Source organism: Equus caballus, chromosome 4 (genome assembly GCF_041296265.1).
Source record: "Equus caballus isolate H_3958 breed thoroughbred chromosome 4, TB-T2T, whole genome shotgun sequence".
Lineage (NCBI taxonomy): Eukaryota > Metazoa > Chordata > Mammalia > Perissodactyla > Equidae > Equus > Equus caballus.
In genome coordinates, this window is record NC_091687.1 from 3,528,588 (window position 1) to 3,549,405 (window position 20,818).

The 20,818-nt window shown below is 41.4% G+C and overlaps 1 protein-coding gene across 12 annotated transcripts in view; it reads right to left on the reverse strand.

Moving 5' to 3' along the window:
- Positions 1-20,818, reverse strand: part of CCDC146 (coiled-coil domain containing 146) — a 114,917-nt gene that overhangs the window by 13,853 nt on the left and 80,246 nt on the right. For 9 of the 12 annotated variants that reach the window (XM_014738881.3, XM_070264179.1, XM_014738882.3 and 6 more), the window contains 7 exon segments: positions 19,995-20,052; positions 17,728-17,904; positions 15,682-15,755; positions 14,477-14,704; positions 13,634-13,820; positions 2,945-3,040; positions 2,178-2,348 (listed from right to left, as the gene is read on the reverse strand). In XM_014738881.3, the coding sequence (XP_014594367.2) occupies positions 2,178-2,348; positions 2,945-3,040; positions 13,634-13,820; positions 14,477-14,704; positions 15,682-15,755; positions 17,728-17,904; positions 19,995-20,052 (991 nt within the window). 12 annotated transcript variants of the gene reach the window in all.

Genomic DNA, 20,818 nt, shown 5'->3' on the forward strand with positions numbered 1-20,818 from the left:
CTGAGAGAGCCTAAGAGTGACTGTGGACAGCACGGCTGGGCTGGCTGCGTGGGTGGGGAGTTGGTGAAAGGTAGATGAGGGGAGAGGATTGGTAGTAAGTTTTGATAAAAGTTATGAATTGAACTCTCTGTGGTCCTTTGTGTTTTTGAGAGACTGAGCCATGATTTTAGAGCACTTTTCCATTCTTTGAGTGTGTTGTATGTTGAGTGTGTTTTCCTACACAATGAGGCACCACCCTGAGACCAGCCATAAGGTGGTGTATGCAGATTACACGTGGATATTTTAAAAGATAGCAGGTCTATTTCTAAAGTCCTAAAAATACACCAAGTGCCAAATACAGTCGTTATGTTCTTCAAATATAAAGATACCGGGTCTTTCATCGAGGGTAAGAAACGTACTCAAAGATGAAGAATTTGCTGGAAGAAACCAGAGGACATAGTTTCCGTCACCCTTCGCTCGAGGACTGTGGGAGCAAAGCCCACTTGGTGTCAGGGACTCGGAAGAAACCAGGCATCTGCGCCAAGGTGGACGGGGAGTAATTTCACGTTGTTCTCAGTGAGAACAGGAGTCAGGAAGAAACTAACATTACTTAGGTAACTGTATGTGTGAAGAATTCAACAGATAGAAAAATGTAGCGTCATCCACCTTGGGAGTGACAAGCAACACTGGTTTTTCCCTTCACTTTTTGTCTTTTTTTAGGGATGTAGATGAGGTGTGAAAATAAAATAAGATTGTTGTCTGTGGAAATTACAGATTACGGCTAATGGTTAACAGACTAATTCCCAACGCTAAGAATACTTCAGGAAAACAATATTTTTCCTTTACTGTTTTCCATATTTCAAAAGAAAGAGATGTTGTGTGCTTTCATAGCTATCGGCTCATTTAATGACGAGGTCTGGTTTACACAGATTAGTCACCCATAGATAACATATGTATCCATTTTGGAGGTTAACAAGAAAGTTGTCTAATTCATAAACCAGATGGATGTCCTTGTGACAGGTGTCCCTGCGCCCTCTCCTCTCCTTGTTTTGCTCCTGCTCTCAGCCTCAGCAACCCCATTCTCTAAGGCTGCCTTCGGTCCTCATGCCTCCCTGGCCACTGTGTCTCCTTTCTTCACTCTACTGACACCAGCTACCCATGAACCCTGCTGGGCTGCCGCAGCCTCCGTGACCAGGGTCCCAACTGCTTAATGTGGATTAAGCGACCTTCACCGTCTGACTTTTCCTGCTCTCGGGTCTCACTGTTTGACATCCCTTTTCCCCATCTTCCCATGTGCCAATCATGCTAAACTTCTTTTAGTTTCTCAAATGTTCTAAGAGGGAAAATAAACAGCTGGGGGATTTGACGAGTGTGCTGTGGGTGCGGCGTAGCTCTCTTCAGTCTTCTCCGCAATCTCTGTATTTAACCTCATTGCTCACTAACGCTCTGATGTGAGTGAGTTCTTTCTGAAGAACAAGGAGAAGTGCTACCCCATGTAAATACTTGCTCAGAATTAGAACAAAGGTTGCCCTTAGAAACAGCCAACATCTGGGCCTTATGGTAAATTCAGGTGTTCTATTTTAGTAATATGTCATATCATATTGTCTGGACACAATCCTTACGTGGAATAAATGATTCTAGAGTTTTAGCCAGCACAACAGGAGGGTTGTTTTGGCCATTGGTTTCATTGTTGTTTTTGTTTCAGGAAGTTGCCCTGGGTCAGCTCTGGTACTTTGTTGGAGCCCAGCAAAGTCACGGGGTGAAGCAGTAACTTAGGGTGTCTGGCTTTGGTTCAAATGGCTTGATGAACCTGGGAGGGATAGCAGTCTAATGCTACCGCTTTGAGTTGTTCCCAGGCAGATCCCGGTGGAAGGTGGGCTGGGTCCTCCTCATGGATATCTGCAGCCCGTGCAGCTGTCAGCTGGTCCCTGGCGGTGCCCGCCCTCCTCTCAGTGACACTGCCCTCTGTTCAGCTCCTCTGCTCAGATCTAGCTCTTTTTCTCTCTAGACTGTGACTATTGCTAATTGAATCCTGGGACTATTCTTCAGTGCATGATTGAGTCTTGTTTAGGGCAGCTGTACAGCCACTGGACCTTGAAGGAGACTCAGGATTACAGCTTTCTAATGACCATTGTGTTAAAACGAGGCTGCCCTGAACTCCTGCAGTCATTAATGGATGGTTACAAAAGCGCGCTCACCTGAGCTTTCAGGAAGTCCTTGGACTTTTGCTCCTTCTCATCAATTTTGATTTGCGTCAGTCGGACGAGGTTGAACACCAGATCTCGCATGTTCTCTTGCTCCTTCAGAAGCTTGTTTTCTTCTGCAAGTTGCTGTTCCACTAACTTAGACTCAGCTTCTGATAGGATTTTCTTTTGATAAATACAACACGTTTTAATTTATTTGTTTGAAAGAACACACTAAGGTATCTTAGACTACTTTTTTATTTCATGTGTAAAATTTATTTCATTAAAACACACAATAACTCTACTGCCTTAGCTCCAAGTACTCTCTTTATCTTATAAAAGAATATGCAAACATGGTAACACATGTAACATGGTAGAACTTTTTCAGATTCAGAGTCTATTTTCAAGTAACTTTTTGAAGAGAAATAAGAGCGTGTTTTAAAATACTTTGAGAGTGGCTTGAATAAACAAAATTTAAACATTTTAAATTAGACATTGGTGAAATAAAACAGTTATTGTTTATTTTTAATATAATCAATAGCCCTTTTATTTTTAAAGTCTCATGAGTTCGTATAGTTTTTGCTGGTTCAAATACATCCTTTTCCCCCAAATTTAACATGGGGTTGAAGTGGACCTTGAGATGAAGAAACAGACCCACAGCGAGTAGGATCCTTCTCTCCTTGATGACTTTCCTACTGATGAGGTGTCATGGAACATAGTCACAGACAGAACTTCATATTAATCATTCTGAGATAGAAGCTTAAATGAGACTTGTTATTAACCTGTTGGGTCAAATTCCTCTTAGCTACTTCAACTTCCTTGTGGAGTTCTCTGCGTCTCTCAGATACTGTAGTGTCATCTTTAGGGATAGCTTCCATCTGGAAATCAAAATTTAAAGCAGGTATTTATACAAGAAAGAAATCTCCAATGTCACGTACCCACTCCATCACGTACCTTTTGAAAATGGTGGGCAACTCCTGATTCTCAATCTTATTGGAACTGCCTATTATGCTGAATCTTCTTTATAAATTTATGGGAAACTAAATAGGAAGACCTGTTAAAAATCCATAATTCACCAGCTGCAAATAATTCTATTTCGCATTCATTTGGAAATAAAATAAGTCTTATTAATAACGGCTAACATTTATAGAGCACTGACTGTGTGCCAGGCAAGGTTCTGAGTGCTTATATGTATGACCTTATTTAATCCTCACAATAACCCCTTGAGGTAGGTAACATTATTACCTCCAATTGTACAGATGAGGAGAATGAGGAGCAGAGACATTTAAGCAGCTTGCCTCAGGGATGTAGGTGGAAACCCAGGCCGTCAGGCTCAGAGCCCACCATCTTAACACTGTATTTTACCACCTCTCTAACCCATGATTCAGCACTTTGGAAACATGCAAATAAATGACATTTATTATTCTTATAAAATGTGAACTCATTTATGAAATCCTATAGATTAAAGAAAAAAATAGGAGATATTGATTAAATAACACTGGGAATAGTTGGCTACTCTGATGTAGTAGTAGGTTGAGTAGCTAGAAAGTTCTTATACAAAAAAGCCTCTTAACCTCTTTTGTTGATACCTGAAATTCCACCATTACATTCCTATTGTACTGGCTTGCACTTCGTCCTCTGTTAAAGTGCTTCTGGGAGAGGGCAACATGCCATCGTCAGTCTTTGCTACCTTACTAGGAATGAGCTTGTCAGACTCTTTATGATGGAGAAGAGAGCAGAGATGAGGTGGACACTTGGCAGCCGATGGCGGAAGGGGTACCATCCGAGGATACAGGAAGGGTTATCTCGGGGTGCTGACAGCATACCTGATTCTGAGCGGGTCTAGAGTTGGACCTTTATACCAAAAGCACATGAGTCCAGTGTGACGCGGTTCATTTTCCTTCTGTGACAGCACACACTTCTAAGCACCAAGGCTGAATATTGGCTAAAATTTGTCCCAAGAAGGGTAGATCATACTGCTTAGTGATTTAAAGGTCACTTTTGTGAGGTTCATGCTGCTCTTTCAAAGCAGCTAAAGTGTATCTTTGGATGCTCCAACATCCATGAGCCTGTGCGTCTTCGGTAGCACCTTCTGTACCCTCAGATGCCCAGCCATGTTCTGCTGTCCATGGAGAGCTGGTTGTGGAGAAGCACACACTGGACTTAAGAAGACAAGACCTGGTCTTGTGAAAGCCATATAACAATATAGAGAATTTGTGATTGCTGAACAGATAACTGCTATGGCAGGGCAGAAAAGGGAGAGTTCAGCATAGACTTGGATAATCGAGGAAGATTTCACGGAAGAGTTAAGAAGTCAGCAAGGAAGCGTTTGGTTTCTCTTTCTGGAGAGTGGAGTTAATTCTTCCTGGACAGAGTAAGTCCAGCAAGCACCCTGGTCTCTGGTTCTCTGCCACAGGTGCCCAGGAGTGGGCTGCTCCAAATACTTTGCTCCCAACTGAAGGTAAATCTGTACATGAACACTAACTGGGACCAGGGAAGTGTATAGGGTTTTCATAGAAGATACGACAAGAGCATTCTCACCAGCTATTCAGTCAACTAAAGGCTCCCAACAAATTCTCCTAATTTCAGGTCTCAGACATCTAGGTTATTTCCAGTGTTTTGAATTACAAACATACTGCATCGCATTGCATTTGCGAATTCAATGAGTTGCATTCATTTTTGAACTCTGGCTAGCTGCTTCTCTGGCACCTTTCTCAATTCTCCATAAACCCAATCCTCCAGTTTTAGTCAGGAATTAAGGATGCTTGATTTGTGGAAGGGGAGACAAGGTGAACCATTGGTAGCAGAGCCTGCTGGTTGTCTAGCCAATATGACCCTCCACTTTGACTTTACCAGCAGAACCCCTGTTTTATTCAGAGCTGCAAGTCACCCAGGGGTCCTCAGATGCCTCTGCAGCTGCAGGTGACCACGGAAGCCAGGAGGGGCCAATGGAGTGAAGTGGAAACCTCCCGGATGGGGCTCCTGGGAACGTGACTGTTTTCCCGATAAAAAGACAGTCGGCCAAGGCAGCTGCCATATACCTTTTGCACTCTGCCCTAGCCCACTTTTGTGTAATCTTGTGCCTAAAGGTGGAATGGCCATCTTGTGACCTTGTGGAAAAAATAAACATGTTAAGGATGACCGAAGAAAGAGCTAAGAGGATCCTGGACTTTTCATTATGTGAAAATACCTGGTGTGCCTCCCTCTGGACTTTTTATTATGTGACAAAACAAGCCCCTATTTAGTTAAATCACCATAATTGAGTTTCTGTTATTTCTTGCAGCCAAACTGTAGACCTAACTGATAAATCCTCTGGAGGAAATTTTCCTAAGGTCATCTGGAAAAGGCACTGGAGTTATGCTGAACTTTCCACTAATGGAGGAGGAAAAAGAAAATCTATCAAATGTCACAGTTCTAATTATGTTTTAATATTGAGGTAAAGTAATTTACCATTACTTTTGAACCCCACGTTGCATATATCAGCAGTTTTTGTAAGCTTACTTATTTTAGTTCTTTGTTTTGGTTTTTATAGAGTAGTATTTCATACTTAAAAAAATAATGTGTTTATTATAACCAACCAAACAATACAAAAGTATGTACAGGAAGAAACTAAACATCATCTGCTCCCAACCTCTACTTCAAATGCTCCTCCCCAGGAGTCACTGTTAATAGTTTGGTGTCTGTTCTTCCTGACATGTTCAGTGTATGAGCAAATATCAGTAACTTTCATAAGAGTTAAGAAATGAGACCTTGGGGCCGGCCCCGTGGCCAAGTGGTTAAGTTCACATGCTCCACTGTAGGCAGCCAGTGTTTCATCAGTTTGAATCCTGGGCATGTACATGGCACTGCTCATTGAGCCATGCTGAGGCAGCGTCCCACATGACACAACTAGAAGGACCCACAACTAAGAATAAACAACTATGTACCGGGGGCTTTGGGGAGAAAAAGGAAAAAAAAAATAAAATCTTTAAAAAAAAAAGAAAAAAGAAATGAGACTTTATTCTGTTGCTGTAAACATCCCAGTTATTTGATATTGGTTAACCTCAGTTTCTTCAACGTTTTGATATTTTTCTAAAATATTCCGAAATTTCATGAGGTTTATGGCTTGAATTTCTGGGAGAGTCTCTCTGGTCAAAGGTCACAGGAGAATCAAACAACTGTCTCTGGGGGGAAACGAACGCTGAAGAACAGCCGGAGCCCTTGGTGCTCACCTTTCATCTCTCTCCTTTCTGGACTGCACGCAAGTCCGAAATGTCCACTCAGGCTTGGAGTGACTGGCCTGACCCTCTCCTGTTTTCAAGTACTGTCAGCCAGCTTAGGACTGTGGCCAGGCTAATTATAAGTCATGAGGTCAAAGAGGAAGTTAGTCTCTCACCAGAACTGTACTAGGACAATAACAGATTTTTCTTGAAATCAATGAAGGAAGAGGATTTTAGTACATTTTCATTTCTGTTACTTTTATATTCTATAAAATACTGATTTTTGCAGTAGATTGAGCATTCTACTGCAATCTCCTCTTTGGTCAAGGGCTATTCCTTATATATTCCATATCTATCTATCTATCTGTATCTCTCCAGCCAGATCACTCTATAGCGGCAAGCCTCATCATCAGAAACAGCAACCAATTAGCTTTACAGTATCCCGCTCTTAAATATAAGCAGACAGCTTAAGATCACCAGATCCTTGAGGAAAGATTCTAATAAGAAAGAGACAAAAACAAACAACAAATAAGAAAACAAACAAAAAACAGGAAAATATAACTTGAAAAAAAAAGAAGTCTATGCAGAGAGAAAAAAATAAAAAGAAACTATCATTAATATCCTCAGTTAGATAAGAGAAGATATGAGGTAAGAATAAAGATACTATAAAAAAGAAGAATTCAGAGGAAAAAAAGAGCTCATGCAAATTTAAAATATGAGAGCAGAATGAATGATTAAATAGAAGGATTAAAAGAAAAAGTTGAGGAAATCTCCCTTGCAGTAAGTCCAAAAGACAAAAGAATGGAAAATAAGAGAAAAAGACAAAGAAATTAGAACACTGTGTTAGAAGGTCCAACATCCGGATAATAGGAGTCCCAGAAAGAGAACAAGAAAAGAGAGTGGCCACAATTAAAGAAATTATTCAAGACAAATTCTCAGAACTGAAGGACATAAGTTTCTACATCCAAAGAGCTCACGAAGTGTCCAGCACAATGGATAAAAATAGAAGAGCCACAAGTGGGAACAACATCATGAAATTTAAAAATTCTGGAGGCAAGTAAAAGGTCCTACAAGGTTCCAGCATGGAGAAAAAAACCAAACAACAAATTAGTTTCAAATAAAAGGTCAAGAATCAGAATGACACCAAGTTTCTTAATAGTGACTCCAGAAGCTAAAAGACAATTGATCAATGCCTTCATCAAGAGGGAAACCGATTTCCAACCTAAAATTCCATATCCAGTTAAATTATCAATTATCTGTGAGGCTACAGTGAGGAAAAAGTATTTTCTGACATCAAGGTGTTCTGACATGCATTTTCTGATGCACGAGGGCTTAAAAACTTACTTTCCATTCACCTTTTCTCAGGAAGCTACTGGAAGGCGTGTTCCTCCCACAAAATGAGAGTAAGCCAAGAGAGAAATAGAAGAGATCCATGAAATTTAGGGGATCCAACATAGGAGAGGGGTGAAGGGAGTCACCAGGATGATGGAGCAAGACTCCTAAGATAAAAGCGGGGAGTACAGACAGAGAGAAATGAGACCAGCTTGTAACAGATCAGGAGGCTGAAAAGGAAAAGCAGCCCTGACATCCAGGAGCTGACCTGGCACTCACAGCTAGGCCTTGGTGTTCTCCTGTCAACCACAAACAATTTCACAGAAAATCACCGTGAGACAAGACCACTCCATGATCATAGACAAAAACAAGACCACTCTGTATCTGTGTTTGATCACAGACAAAAACATGAACATTGTCCAAGCCACAAAATACCGTATATCCCCATCTCACAGTCTTCCCTACCAATTTCAGCTTTAGCCTCCATCTAGTCTTTTCTCTTTCCAGATGAGATTTATTAAGATACTCAACCATAGAATTACTCTCACTTTCTGACAACACCCAAATCCACGGCAAAGTCCTATTTCCTTAAACTATCCCCCAAGTCATATACACAAGCCCCAATCTTTTAAGTCCTTTCTATACCCTCTACTGAGATACTCTACCCTTCCCCAGGGTGAGTGATCCCCCTTGCTGCAATGAGTAACAAACTCAACTCATGCAGCTACAGATGTGTGCCTAGTGGTCTTTGGTCAGAAGTCATTGACAAGTCTCAGAAGAGCTTTCTTCAAGAAGATTAAATGAACAGACTACCAAATGTATTTCAACGTACTGAGAAATTTATACAATTACAGGACAGCTTGGGGCTGAACTAATAAGTACACAGACAGAAAACTACAAACGAAAAAACCAAGATATTTATAAATTCCTGGGGACATAAACTTTTGTAAGGATGAAGTAATTATATAATGTTACATGACTCAGGTGTGAATAGCCTTTACATCTTCATAATAATGTAAACATCAAATTTGGAACTGGCCAAAATTATGACACAAGGCTATTCAGTGTAAGGAGGGACAAGAAATGTGTGTGCTGAACAGGGCTATAAAAAAAGCTTACTTCTCATCTTTTATAGTGAGAAGTAAAAAAGTCAGGTCTGAAACTGAAAATACAAAGAGTAGCATTATAAGCATATTACGTAGAATATGAAGATACACCACAAGAATCAGGTAAAGGTAGAAGACGATCAGGAATAGGAAATGCATGGCATATGTGCTGTCATCTGCATTCTACAGCTGAGGCAGCCATCAGCAATCAATGACAGAGCTGGTAAGCCAGCAATGAGTCTCAGAATCCTTTGTAACATGGTCATTTACAAGGAGCTACCACCAGCTGAAGGGAGCTGGTATTTGAGATGAAACCTATTTGCCTTCCCTAGATCTTTATGACTCCTCTCAGTTCTTTCATTCTACGATTATGTGAAACAAGGAACATTGAATGTCTTGAGCAGGTGAGTGACACATGAAAGCATCCCTTAAGAATATTAATTTGGTAGCAAAATGGAGGATAGACTGGACGTGGAAGGAATACAACCAGGGGAGAAAGCTGGTGGGCAGCTGCAGTCAGCCAGATGATGCCCAGTGGGGACTGAGACACATCTCTGAGGTTTATTAATAGGGCCTGATGGCACACTCGTCTCCACAGGAATGAAATACCATACTCACAGTCTTATCCTAACTATAAAATTTTCTTTAACCTTTGAAAAAGGTCACACGCATAAAGGAAGGAAAGCAACCTTTCCTTCTTGGTACCATCTTCCGGGTACCACAGCCTTTACACTTTCATTCCTTGCAAAAATTCCAGTTCAAAGGTTTGGAAATGCCCAACATCAGAAGGAGCTCAATGGACGGAGGATTTAACCCTGACTCTGCCTGATTCAAAGCTGATGCTCTCATCAATACAGCATGTTGTCCCAATTGCTGTGAACATTGGAAATGAGTCATGAAGAGAGAAAAATGCAGATCCATTCTAAACCAGAGCAAAGAGAGATGAAACTTCCAGGAAACTACAAATAAGGGGAATTGTACTAGTGGGAAAGGCAGTCTTCTGCATGCAGCCTTTCCACCCCCACTTGGCCACACAAGAACGGGCTTTGGGCCTGGAACCGTTCCTCACCACACAGCCTGTGCTCGGCGTATCACCTGCTGTGGGACTATCTTTCCCTGTTCAGGCACAAGGAGTGTTCCTTTGTTCTGCTTGAGCATGCGTGTCAATGGCCCTCAGGCACACCCCCGGCTTTCAGCTTTCATGCTCCACAAGAGAGGGGTCAGGGTTCCTTCCACTGTGGCATGACAGGAATGAGCATAGGCCAATCACCCTGAATTGGCCACCAGGAGAGACCCGCTGGCTACGAGGGACCAATGTCCACTACTGAAGCTGACCTTGCTCTGTCTCTTCTCTACGTAAGTGAAGTGTTGTTCCATCCAGTGCTTGACTGTGTTGTGTTTTCCCTTGTGACTCCAGTATCAAGATGCAATGGGCCTCCTCCCCTGGGATTGCTAAGTGGTGCATGGTGTTCTGCTCCCTTGGGATTGATAACCTGCACAGTGCTGTGCTCAACATGTACCATACAGAAAGTGTCATATTTACTTGCTTAGAGGTTTTTGTTGTTGTCACAGACTTGGGAATGGTTTTCTGTTTAGAAAGAGGATAACCTTACGGATTCATAATATTCCAACACTTAAAACATGATGGTGAATGTGAGAGCAAAACCCCCTGAGTCACTGAGAGGACCGTATTAAAGTGTAGATTTCGAGTTGTATTTCTCCTCAAGGCCAAATGGAAGTCGATAGGAGCCATGAATAAATGCAGAGGTATATGTAACGTGTAGTATTATACATGAGAGGTTGATGTCTTCGATTAAGAAACCCCCGACATTCCAATTTGTCATGCTAACCCACATGGTCATTGAAAGCTCAGCTGGTTTTGCCTAACCCCAGTAAAGTCTCTCTCTCTACCGCAAGGCTGTCTTCTACCTGCCCGTGCCTAGACTTGGCAAATGTCCCAGGGAGGAAAAAGGCTACCCATCTCTGTTCTGCTTATGCTCTCGTGGAATTTACTTCCCATGACTCTCATACGTCTTTAAAAAACATGTGATTTTTAGTTTATCCATTTTTTTCTGGCTATTATGCCAGGAACCATGGTCCACTGTAATATTTTATGTTGTAACTGGAAGTAGAAATAGCAGAATTACATTTTATATTATGCTTATGTGTCCCTTTTATTTTACTTAATTCAGATTTTCTTGTAGAGACAAACTTCATTTTGTTTAGAGTATGTCATCTTTTAGAACCAATTTGGTGACTTGTATCAATGTATAACTGTTTTTGAGATCACTAAGAGGGATTTCTCTTTGTGACAGGTTATCTTAGTGCTTCTCTTTAGGTTACCTTCTCTTCACTTTTAAGGGGAATGTTTTGTTGATTCAGCATTAGAAACATATTTAACAGACTAACTTTACTTACTACCAGAATCACCAAAATAGGTTATTAAAGGTAATGATAATTTTTATCCTATCATTGTTTAAAGAAATATTCTTTATGGTTATTTGGTCAATAAATAGAGATTGTTTTATCAATACAAGCAAGACTTTCTGGTTTTAAGAGCCTCCAATTCATCATATCAAGGTTTCCACCAATACTTGGAACAAATGTTCTACTTGCTATTTACCGTAAATCTCACTATGATTGAGGTGGAATGGCCACAGGGTCTGTGTTTACCCAAAATTCCAATTTAACATCCTAATGTGCTAGGCTTTGGGCTAAGACGAAAGAGCCTGCAGTAAGCCAATGCTTCCAACAAGAATAACTTGAAAAGTTGGATTAAAAAATATGTTTGAAGGCATAAGAGTTGCAAAGGTAAATAGAATTAAAGTCTTCAAAGGTTCTAGCATTGTCAAGGAAGCATAAAAGTATAATTTATACTGGACTCTAATAAGTCAAGGATGAATTTTGTTATCTTTAGAGTAATCACCCAAAGAATGGAAAGAGAATGTGAAAATAACACATATCAAAAATGGGGAAAATAGAACAATAGAGAATAGAAATAGAACAATTCATCTTTTTGATTATCCAAAAGAAGGAAAGATAAAGAAAATGGACCATAAAACAGATGGGGCACAGGAAAAGCAATAGTAATATGGTGTACATAAACCCAAGAGCATCCACAATTACATTAAATGTTCTTGGACTAAACAAAAATTAAAAGACAGAAATTTTCAGACCAGATATTAAAAAGTAGGTGCTACATATGAAAGACACACATAAAGAAGGACACAGAAAGAATGAAAGTAAATGGATGGCAAGGAAATACCATGCAAAATCTAACCAAAAAAAGCTAGTGTAAGTGATATCGTACTAATATTAGACGAAGTAAACTTTTAAGGCAAAAAGCATTTCTAGAGTTAAAGAGACTTCACAGTGATAAAAGAATCAATCTACCTGCTGGAATTGTAATAAAAATATTAGAAGTATGTGAGAAACATAAGTAACTGTTCTATTTGTTTTGCAAGAGTGTAAAAAGCACATTTCACCCCATCAAGATAGAAAAATGTCATGACTGCCATCTGACAGCAAGACCAGGACCTAGTCAGTAGGAACACTCACAGCCCTAACTAATTATTTTTGTACCTTGCTAAAGGTTGATCTGGCAGTCAGGATAGGCTATGTTACGCTACAGAAATAAACAACCCCAACTATCATGGCTCAAAACCAGGAAAGCTTATTTCCTGCTCTGACAAAGCTTGTGGCCAGTCAAGGCGATGCTCCACGACCACTGCTGGCTCAGCATCCCTGGCTGCTTCCATTTTACAGCACTTCCATATCATCATGTACTTCCACAATTGCCACAGGAGGGGGAAAAGAACTAGAGGGTCTCCCACTGGCATTAGATGCTCCAGGCTGGAAGTGACACGTGTCACTTCTGCCCACAATCCATTGGCCAGAATTAGTCATATGACCCTGCTCAACTGCAAAGGGTGTGAGGAAGTATAAACTTTCCATAAGCTCAGACGGAGAGGAGAGTTAGGTACGGGTTAGGATCAGAAGTGTCTACCATAGTTGGGAACTCCTGCTTAAATTTCCGAGGTCATGAGCCTCCATAAGATCACGGAACATGACAACCTTGCAGAGTCTGGGTAGGGTTTCTATATACCCAGCTGCTTCAACTCAGAGAGCGGTCTCTTTTTCACCAAAGGAAGCACTGGCCCAGTCTCCGGCACAAGGATGCAGCCCCCTCGAGGATCCACTGTGCTTCAGCCATGCCTGGTTGGTTAGCACAGGGAGTGCCACGTGACAGAGGAGAGTCAGAGGCAACAGGACCAAAAACTCTCACTCGGGAGCTCAGAGGTATAAGAAGGTAACAGCTGTCTTGAGCATTCTCGGACTGGAGTACGTCTCTGACACTGCACAGAAATAGCTAGGTGGCCTGACATTGGGTTCAGATGGCCCTTGGCTGGTTAGAGGTGCAGGCCGACTGAGCACCCACATTTACATGATTTGATCTGGTCCCTGACAGTTATCATCTACAACGGCACCATTCTGGATCTGACTCTCTCAACTGGTAAAGACAGTGGTTCCCATTGGTCCTAACCTGTAGAGAATCCTTCAGCTCTTCCAGGACCCGATGGCCTGTTTCCCCTGGCCAGGCTGATCTCTGATCCAAACAAGACATTTCTCTAATCTTGGGCTAGCAAAGAGAGGTTGAAAAAACTATAGGACATAGCCTTTATAATAGGTTTGATGCATTTAAAAATTTCCCTCTCTCTGTTCTTTTTCTTTCTTCTTCTTTCTCTATTGACCGCAAAAACAACTTCTTAAAATATTTTTACTTCAAACAGACAGCACTGAGCTTAAGAATCAGACAGAGGTATGCAACGCCCACCTCCAACAGCAGCCTTCGATGCAGGGCTTGTGTCTGAGTGAGTGCGTCCGAGGACACTTTCAGGAGCAGCTCCATCTTTTTTAAATTTCGAAAATCTCGTTCTTTCTCTCTTTGCTTACGAGAAAGTTCATCATGGTAGTTCTGCTTGTCAATGAGACAGTTTCGTAAATTGAGATCCAAGATCCCTCTGTTCCAGGGAAAGAGAGAACAGAAAAGTGACTTGTCATCAACTGCCCTTCATGTTTTTCGAGAGAGCATGCTCTGCATACACATCCAGAACCATCCTCACGTCAGAACCAAATTTTAAATACTGCCCAAAGCAACTTTGCTTGTAAGTTGGTATCGTTTAGTCACAGTTTTATTTTAAAAAACCCAAATGGAATAGGAGATTGATGGAGACAGAGGATTCCAGTTTCCCTGAAATTTTACTTAAAAATAGCAATTAACACTCTCCCAGGGACTCACACCACGAAATTGCTCCTACCAGGAAGAAGTCACGATGACCTCAGCAGTACCATTCATTTGCAGGAAAAATCCCCCAACTACAACACACCCCAGTGATAGAATTTTCCAGAGGCACATTTTGGAAAGTTACAAAAACACAACAGATTGTGTCCTTCAGATTTGGTCACAGGAAATTGAGGAAAACGATGAGTAAGGGTTGGAAAAAATACTTCAAAGTGCTTTATTTAATAATATGTTTTTTATTAATAGTAAAAATTGATTTAAAGTTCTATAAACTGTTTGCGGAATCAACATAAATCTATTTGAGATTATGTTTTGAATCCTCAAATAGAAATCTAAGAAAAATTTAGATGACAGACACACATAAATATAACTAACCTCTCAGTTACTGAAGTTGCTTCACTCTCTCTGGTTAATTCCAATAGCTTGACCAATTGGTTATATTCTCGCTCTTTGACTTCGAGTAAAGCTCGTTTGCCTTCAACTTCCTTTATTACTTCCTCCTTCTCTTCCATTGCAGCATTAATTTTGTTTTCAACTTTCTTTAGGGAGTCATTTAGCTCTTTGAGTTCACGTTCTAAGACAAGTTTTTTCTTTTCCATTTCTCTGCGGGGGAGACATACACACAGACATATGCACTTAAACACAGATACATACATACATACATAAGTGTGTGCGCACACACACACACACACACACACGTCTGCCTTACTTTGAGGCCATGCCATCTTTACCCACTCTTGCTTCCTGACCAGACAACAGCAGAGCTAGTCATAAATTCAGTGATCTCAGAAGTTGGGGGAAGAGCGCGGAAGAGTGGAGCTTACAGGGCATCTCCACTGGTTGCCACTGAGGGCAGGGATTCGCCCAGCATCCCCACTTTCTCCCCAGACCCCGACTGCTACCATCTCCTACGATTCTACCCTCTCCTGACCAGCCTCCCTGGACTGACCCCAATTTCTTGACTTTGGTGCTGCTGGGCGTGGCTCTTAGAACCTCTACTGGTTCCCACCTCTTTTCTCTCTCTTAAGTTCAGCCACCAGAGCAACCATATTATTTCTCCAGAATGTTGGTAGCTTCACTCATCTTTACCTTTTTTGGTTCCTCTAATCTTTGAGAATTTCCTCAGTGATTTCTGCCTCCAAATCCACTCTGAATGTCTGGGGGTGTCACGCATGTGAATAGGCAGAAAAGGAAGAGTGACAACATTTGGGCTTTAGGCTTCTGGCTCGCTGACATAGCTCTAGACCATGAAATCCTACACAGTCCAAATAATTTATCCCTTGCACAGCTCTGTTAAAGTCAACTGGAGTTCTCCATAAAGACAAGATTTATAAATTGGAAAGAGAATGTTGTCCCCAAATTAAGACACGAATAAGTGTTATGAACGATAGTAATATGCAGCACTACTTTCTTTTAATGAACGTGATACACAAATTCTAGACAGAGCCAAATGCAGGTATTTCTAAAATTCTAACAGTAGTTTAATGCATTCAGGGGTTAGTCTTCTTGTTTTAGCATGCATACATAACTTGGGGGAGAGTGGGCTGGGAGGGATTAAAAATAAAAATACTAAACCATACACTTTTTTGCGTGTTGTTTTTTCTATCTCTTTTCCAATTTGTACAGGAATGGTTTGGTGGTGGACCACTTCATCCTAGTAGAAAGATGGAACCATGTTAAATTATGTAGTCTTGGAGCAGAAACAGTTAAGACAAGCAAGTTAAATAGGAGAGAGACGAGAATTACGATGTGTGGAATTCGCACTGTCTGGCCTGGACCGTGCAGGGCCCTTTCATTGTTCCTTTGAAGGCTGCAATGACCTTGCTCATGGTTGTTAGCAGTTTTAAAGAGGAGGTAACTGAGTGGAACAAAGCCTGATGGTGCCCTGCTCAGAGTCCCTTCGCGGAGGCACATCCATCCCTCAGGGAGAGCAGGCCTGCTGCCAACAGCTCACGTGCTTCCCCTCTCAGGACTGCCACCGGCTGAGCAGAGCTGCCTTGTCAGGGAGGTGGAGGGAGGGCAGGGGAGAAGAGGCGAGTAGCTTCCGTCCAACGACTAACCTAACGGTTGTGGTGATAGAACAGCCACCCTCCCCGCCTCTGAGCGGAACAGCGTCTACGGTGCAGCTCATGGTCTAGAGTTCCCCACCAGATCAGCCCGAGTCTAGAGTTCTCCTGAAACCATATTTTGGCCCAGCTTCTTCCCCAGCTCTCTGCTGCTTCCCTCACTGCCCTATCGGATTCTCCTTAGAGCTCTCCCTCAATGAATGCTGGTCTTAATCCAGTGATCTGGGAACCCTGCCTAAGATTCACGCTCAGAGAAGTTAAATAACTTCCCCAAGTCATGCAGCTAGTAACTGGCAAGGCCAAGATCAAAAGCAAACTTTGTCCTATGCCACTTTCCACTCTGCTCTATGGATTCACGGAAGCTTCCGTCTTAGCTTCAAGGGTATTATGTGAGTGGCAAGGAATATGAGAAGAGCCCCTTTCTGCCCGAGGATCACCCTGGACTTTGGGGGCTGGGGTAACACATATGTGTGGAGGTTGAACACATCACTGAAGCGTGGTGCATTTCTCCCTGGGGTCCTGCTCAGTCCTGGGGCAGATCCAAATTTTGTGAGGCTGAAACTTATACAATTGGAGGGTTCTCTTTAAGGAAAAGAATAAAAAAATTACAAATGCTAAATTAGGTACAGGGCCTTGGAAGAGATTCATGCAGGTAAGGGGCCTGAAGCTTTCACTTCATCAGATTCCTTGTAAATCCATCTTTGCTCAGTTTCTATGTTCCAGGTAGCAGCTGGGTACATCTTGGCCAACTGTTCTAAAAGCCTTTTTTTTGTGTGTGATGAGGAAGATTGGCCTTGAGCTAACATCTGTGCCAGTCCACCTCTATTTTTCGTATGTGGGACCCCACCACAGCATGGCTTCATAAGTGGTGTGTAGGTCCGTGCCTGGATCCAAACCCTAGAACTCTTGGCTGCCAAAGCGGAGCATGCGAACTTAACCGCTACACCACCAGCTGGCCCCATGCTCTAAGACTCTTAAGGAAAAAGAGGTCAAAGGGTATCATAGTTGTCCTCTAAGACAATGATCTCAGATGTTATTTTTAAAAATAACTCTTTGTTATTTAAGTTGTCTTGAGAGTTATTATATGTTTTTCAAAATAAAATGAATTTTAATTATCTCCTAAAACATAAACAGAAGCTCTTCATCACTTTCATGGTGGGAGGGAAGTGGAGTAGAATCGAACAGACAAGGATAAAGTTCTAAAAACATACAGAAGAGGTTAGGACATTTGGTTGTTCTTCAAGAAAGTGATTGTCTTTGTGACACTCGTTTCTAACAGTGAAAAATGTGTGATGAGGTCTAGAGAGATGAGAGGCCTTCCCCCCAGCTTAGGGCTCCAAATTGGAGAGATTCTACCAAATGCTCTAAAGTCCTTTGTGAGTTGCCAGAGCCCAGGCTGGGTTTGGTTGGTTCAATCACTGTGCTGAGGATTTCAGTTTGTGTGATGAGAGCTCTGTTTATCAAAAAAAAGAGTGAGTGAGCAGTCCCTCTTGACGCCCACGCACTTTTATGTCCTCGCGGGCACGATTTTTAAACATTTACGAACTGCACATAGCACACCTTTAGGTTGACCTGATACTCTAACAATTCTTCTAGTTCCTTCTGCTCCTTTACTAATTGCTTTTGCTTCGATGTCAAATCTTCCCGTAAGTTTTTAATTTCTAATTTCTTCTGCATTATTTCCTTCCGTAATTCCTCAGTGCTTTCTTTCAACACTCTCATCTTCTTCTCCATTTCCTTTAAAAGTCATGAAAATCACCAGGTTATACAGAGTCTGAGTAAACATCTGTCTACCTAAAATTCGAATTAAAAATAATTTTACTCACCATTTTGATTATATTTTTTGAGCTTCGTGAATAATTTCTTACAAATTTAAATGCAGTTTATGATTTCTGACATCTTCATTAAAGGCATGACAGTTGTACTGCATGTATTAAGCATTTTACATTAAATTCAAACTCATTTTTTACTAGTGCTCTTTTCTGTCCTCCTGTATTCTAAATGTTTTCTTTTTTTTTCTTTTGAGTTAATTTTTATTTCATACCGAAGAGCTTTAGTGGAAATTCCCAGCCCATTTTCTAGTAGCTTTGTGATTTGACAAAATCAGAGGCAAATAATCTTTGATTATCTGGTTTATGGTTAACCGGAGTCACAGAAGAGAATCAAAGATTAGGGAGTTCATACTTGGAATTCCTGACCCTTTGCACTTCTTAATCTCCTACTTTCTTATTGACAATTCACATACATTCTCCCCAAATGCCCTCTCCTCTAGACTCATAACACACCTTTGTTTCCCATGATTAATTATTTGAGGATGTTTGACTTGAGAGAGAGAAACCTCCTCACACTTGGCAAGTGTGCACCTTACTAATGACAGAGTGGATGGAGCCATTGAACCTGCTCTGGGCTTTGTGCACTTCTTCCTCCTCCTCTGCTCCTGGGAGAGGGTAAAATTAGTTCCCATGATCTGGAACTGAAATTCAAAATCCTTCTTCCCACAAAATCTGTGTTCTAAATGGTGGTTAGGTGTACTTACGTAATAGCATATATTATATATGACACATATACAATTGTCTATATACATATATACTATATATTCATATATATATATTTTATATATATACATATATATAAAATAGTATTTTACTCTATGCTAAGCACGTTTTTGTGCCTGGGAATTAAAACCCCAACAACATGCTTTTGAAATATACCCATTAAGAAGGTGGAGGCAATGCCAAGTATGATGATCTTCCTATTTACTTTGTATGCTAGGTCACAAAAAATGGACACAAACTCCTCCTATTCCTGTATGTCTTTGTCATTCTTCCCATTAAGAGGTAGGGCTATTTTCCACCCTTTGCTTCTAGACTTGGCTGTGTGACTTGCTTTGACTAATGAAATATTCCAAAAATGATTTAAGGAGAAGCTTGAAAAGTGCTTGTGTGTTGGGGCTGCACTCTCTTGAGGCTGTTTGTCTCTTTCTTGAGGCTGGAAACCCTTCCACCGTCATGTGACTAACAGTGACGTGTGACCTTAGACCGACTAGCCTGCCAACTGGCTGACACACGTGAAGCCATGCTGGAGCACTCAGCCCCAACTGAGCCAGCTCAGACCAGAATTCAGAACCGCGAAGAACGAGAAATAATTGATGTTTCAAGCCACTAAGTTTGGGGGCCATTTGCTATGCAGGAACAGATAAGTGATACATCTTCATAAAAACTCCTTGTAATAAGCTTGAGACGTTCAGCACGCTACGAAGTAATAGCCACAGCAAAAAATGTTTTGTTTTTACTATTAACATGTTTTATTTGAAAAGCAAATTGCAAAATTGCCAAGAGAAGGCCCATGTCAACTATAATAAAGATAGTGGAGGAATTTTGTGTCGGCTGTGCCAAACACCCCAAGTCTATGAAGCAATGAAATTGAAAGCAACAGGCCACACTAGCATTCATCTCACTCCATTATTGTCACAGCTCCCGGGTCCTCCATAATCTCCTTCTTCCTTCAGAGCAGAGTCTGAGGTGCGCCCATAAAAATAACATTTTTAAGTGCCAACCACAAAATCCCTTTTTCTTCTGGAAACAAAGCAGATATTGTCCAACTAAACACAGCCTAAACTAGATGCCAGACAGCTAAAGCCTGTAATAGGTACCACTCAGGCTGACTCCAGAAGTCATGGAGATATTCATTTCAGCATCAGCCGTAAGTAAGGCTTTGGGATCTTTCAAATGTTTTAGGGGATGGTTGTTGTGATAAACATTAAGATTATCAAAAGGGATGTTTGAATCCAGCTGTATTTAACAATCTCTAGACTATCTAAGACTTACCCCTGGCTTAGGTATCTTCTCGAATTCCTTTATTATGAGGTTTTTTTCTTCTGTTAAGCTGCAAAAACAAAACAAAAACAAAAACCACAAGGTTGACAAAGAACAAAAGAGTAAGCTATTTCTGTAGTAATAACTGTCTATTTTCTCTTTCAGAATGTGCTCCCCATGCTTGCTTGCCAGGCAGCCTGGTGTCCATTCTGTGAGATGGCCTCAGGGGCTCCCCCAGGCCCATTTAGGTGCTCCCTCCCCATCCCACAATGCTGAGTACACACACCCACCAGGCAGTTATCTCATCACGACCTCCCCCACTAGACGCTGGCTCCTTCCAGGCAGGCCCTGGGCCTTTTCTTCTTTATAGTATTTGCAGTGAACTAGTGGCTGCCTGGATCACTGCAACAGCTTCCACTGGGTCCATCAAATAAGCAGATCCCACTGTCCAGTAAGTCTGGGAACATGGAGCACGCACACCTGGTTTTATTTTTATGAAATTTTATTTGTAATAATGTAAACTAAGGTTAGTGTAATAAGTATGTGCCACATGGAATTTAATATAGGCTAGCTGTCCGGGCCTCAAGCTGAAGGTGAATTTTTCAGAGCTTTGAATACTTAAGCCTTTGCTTTCAGAGCTTGCATATAAATTGACGATATTTTACTTCCAAGCTATAGATCCTACGCCTCCCCCATGCTGCCACCAGGGGGTGGTAGTGTGCTGCCGTCTTCTGGTTGTAAAGGCCACCTGAGCGAGTTTCAAAATGGTGACATGAAGCTCTCCCACAAGAGAAGTCTCAGTCTTTTCTTTAAATCAATATAAGATGATCTTCTCT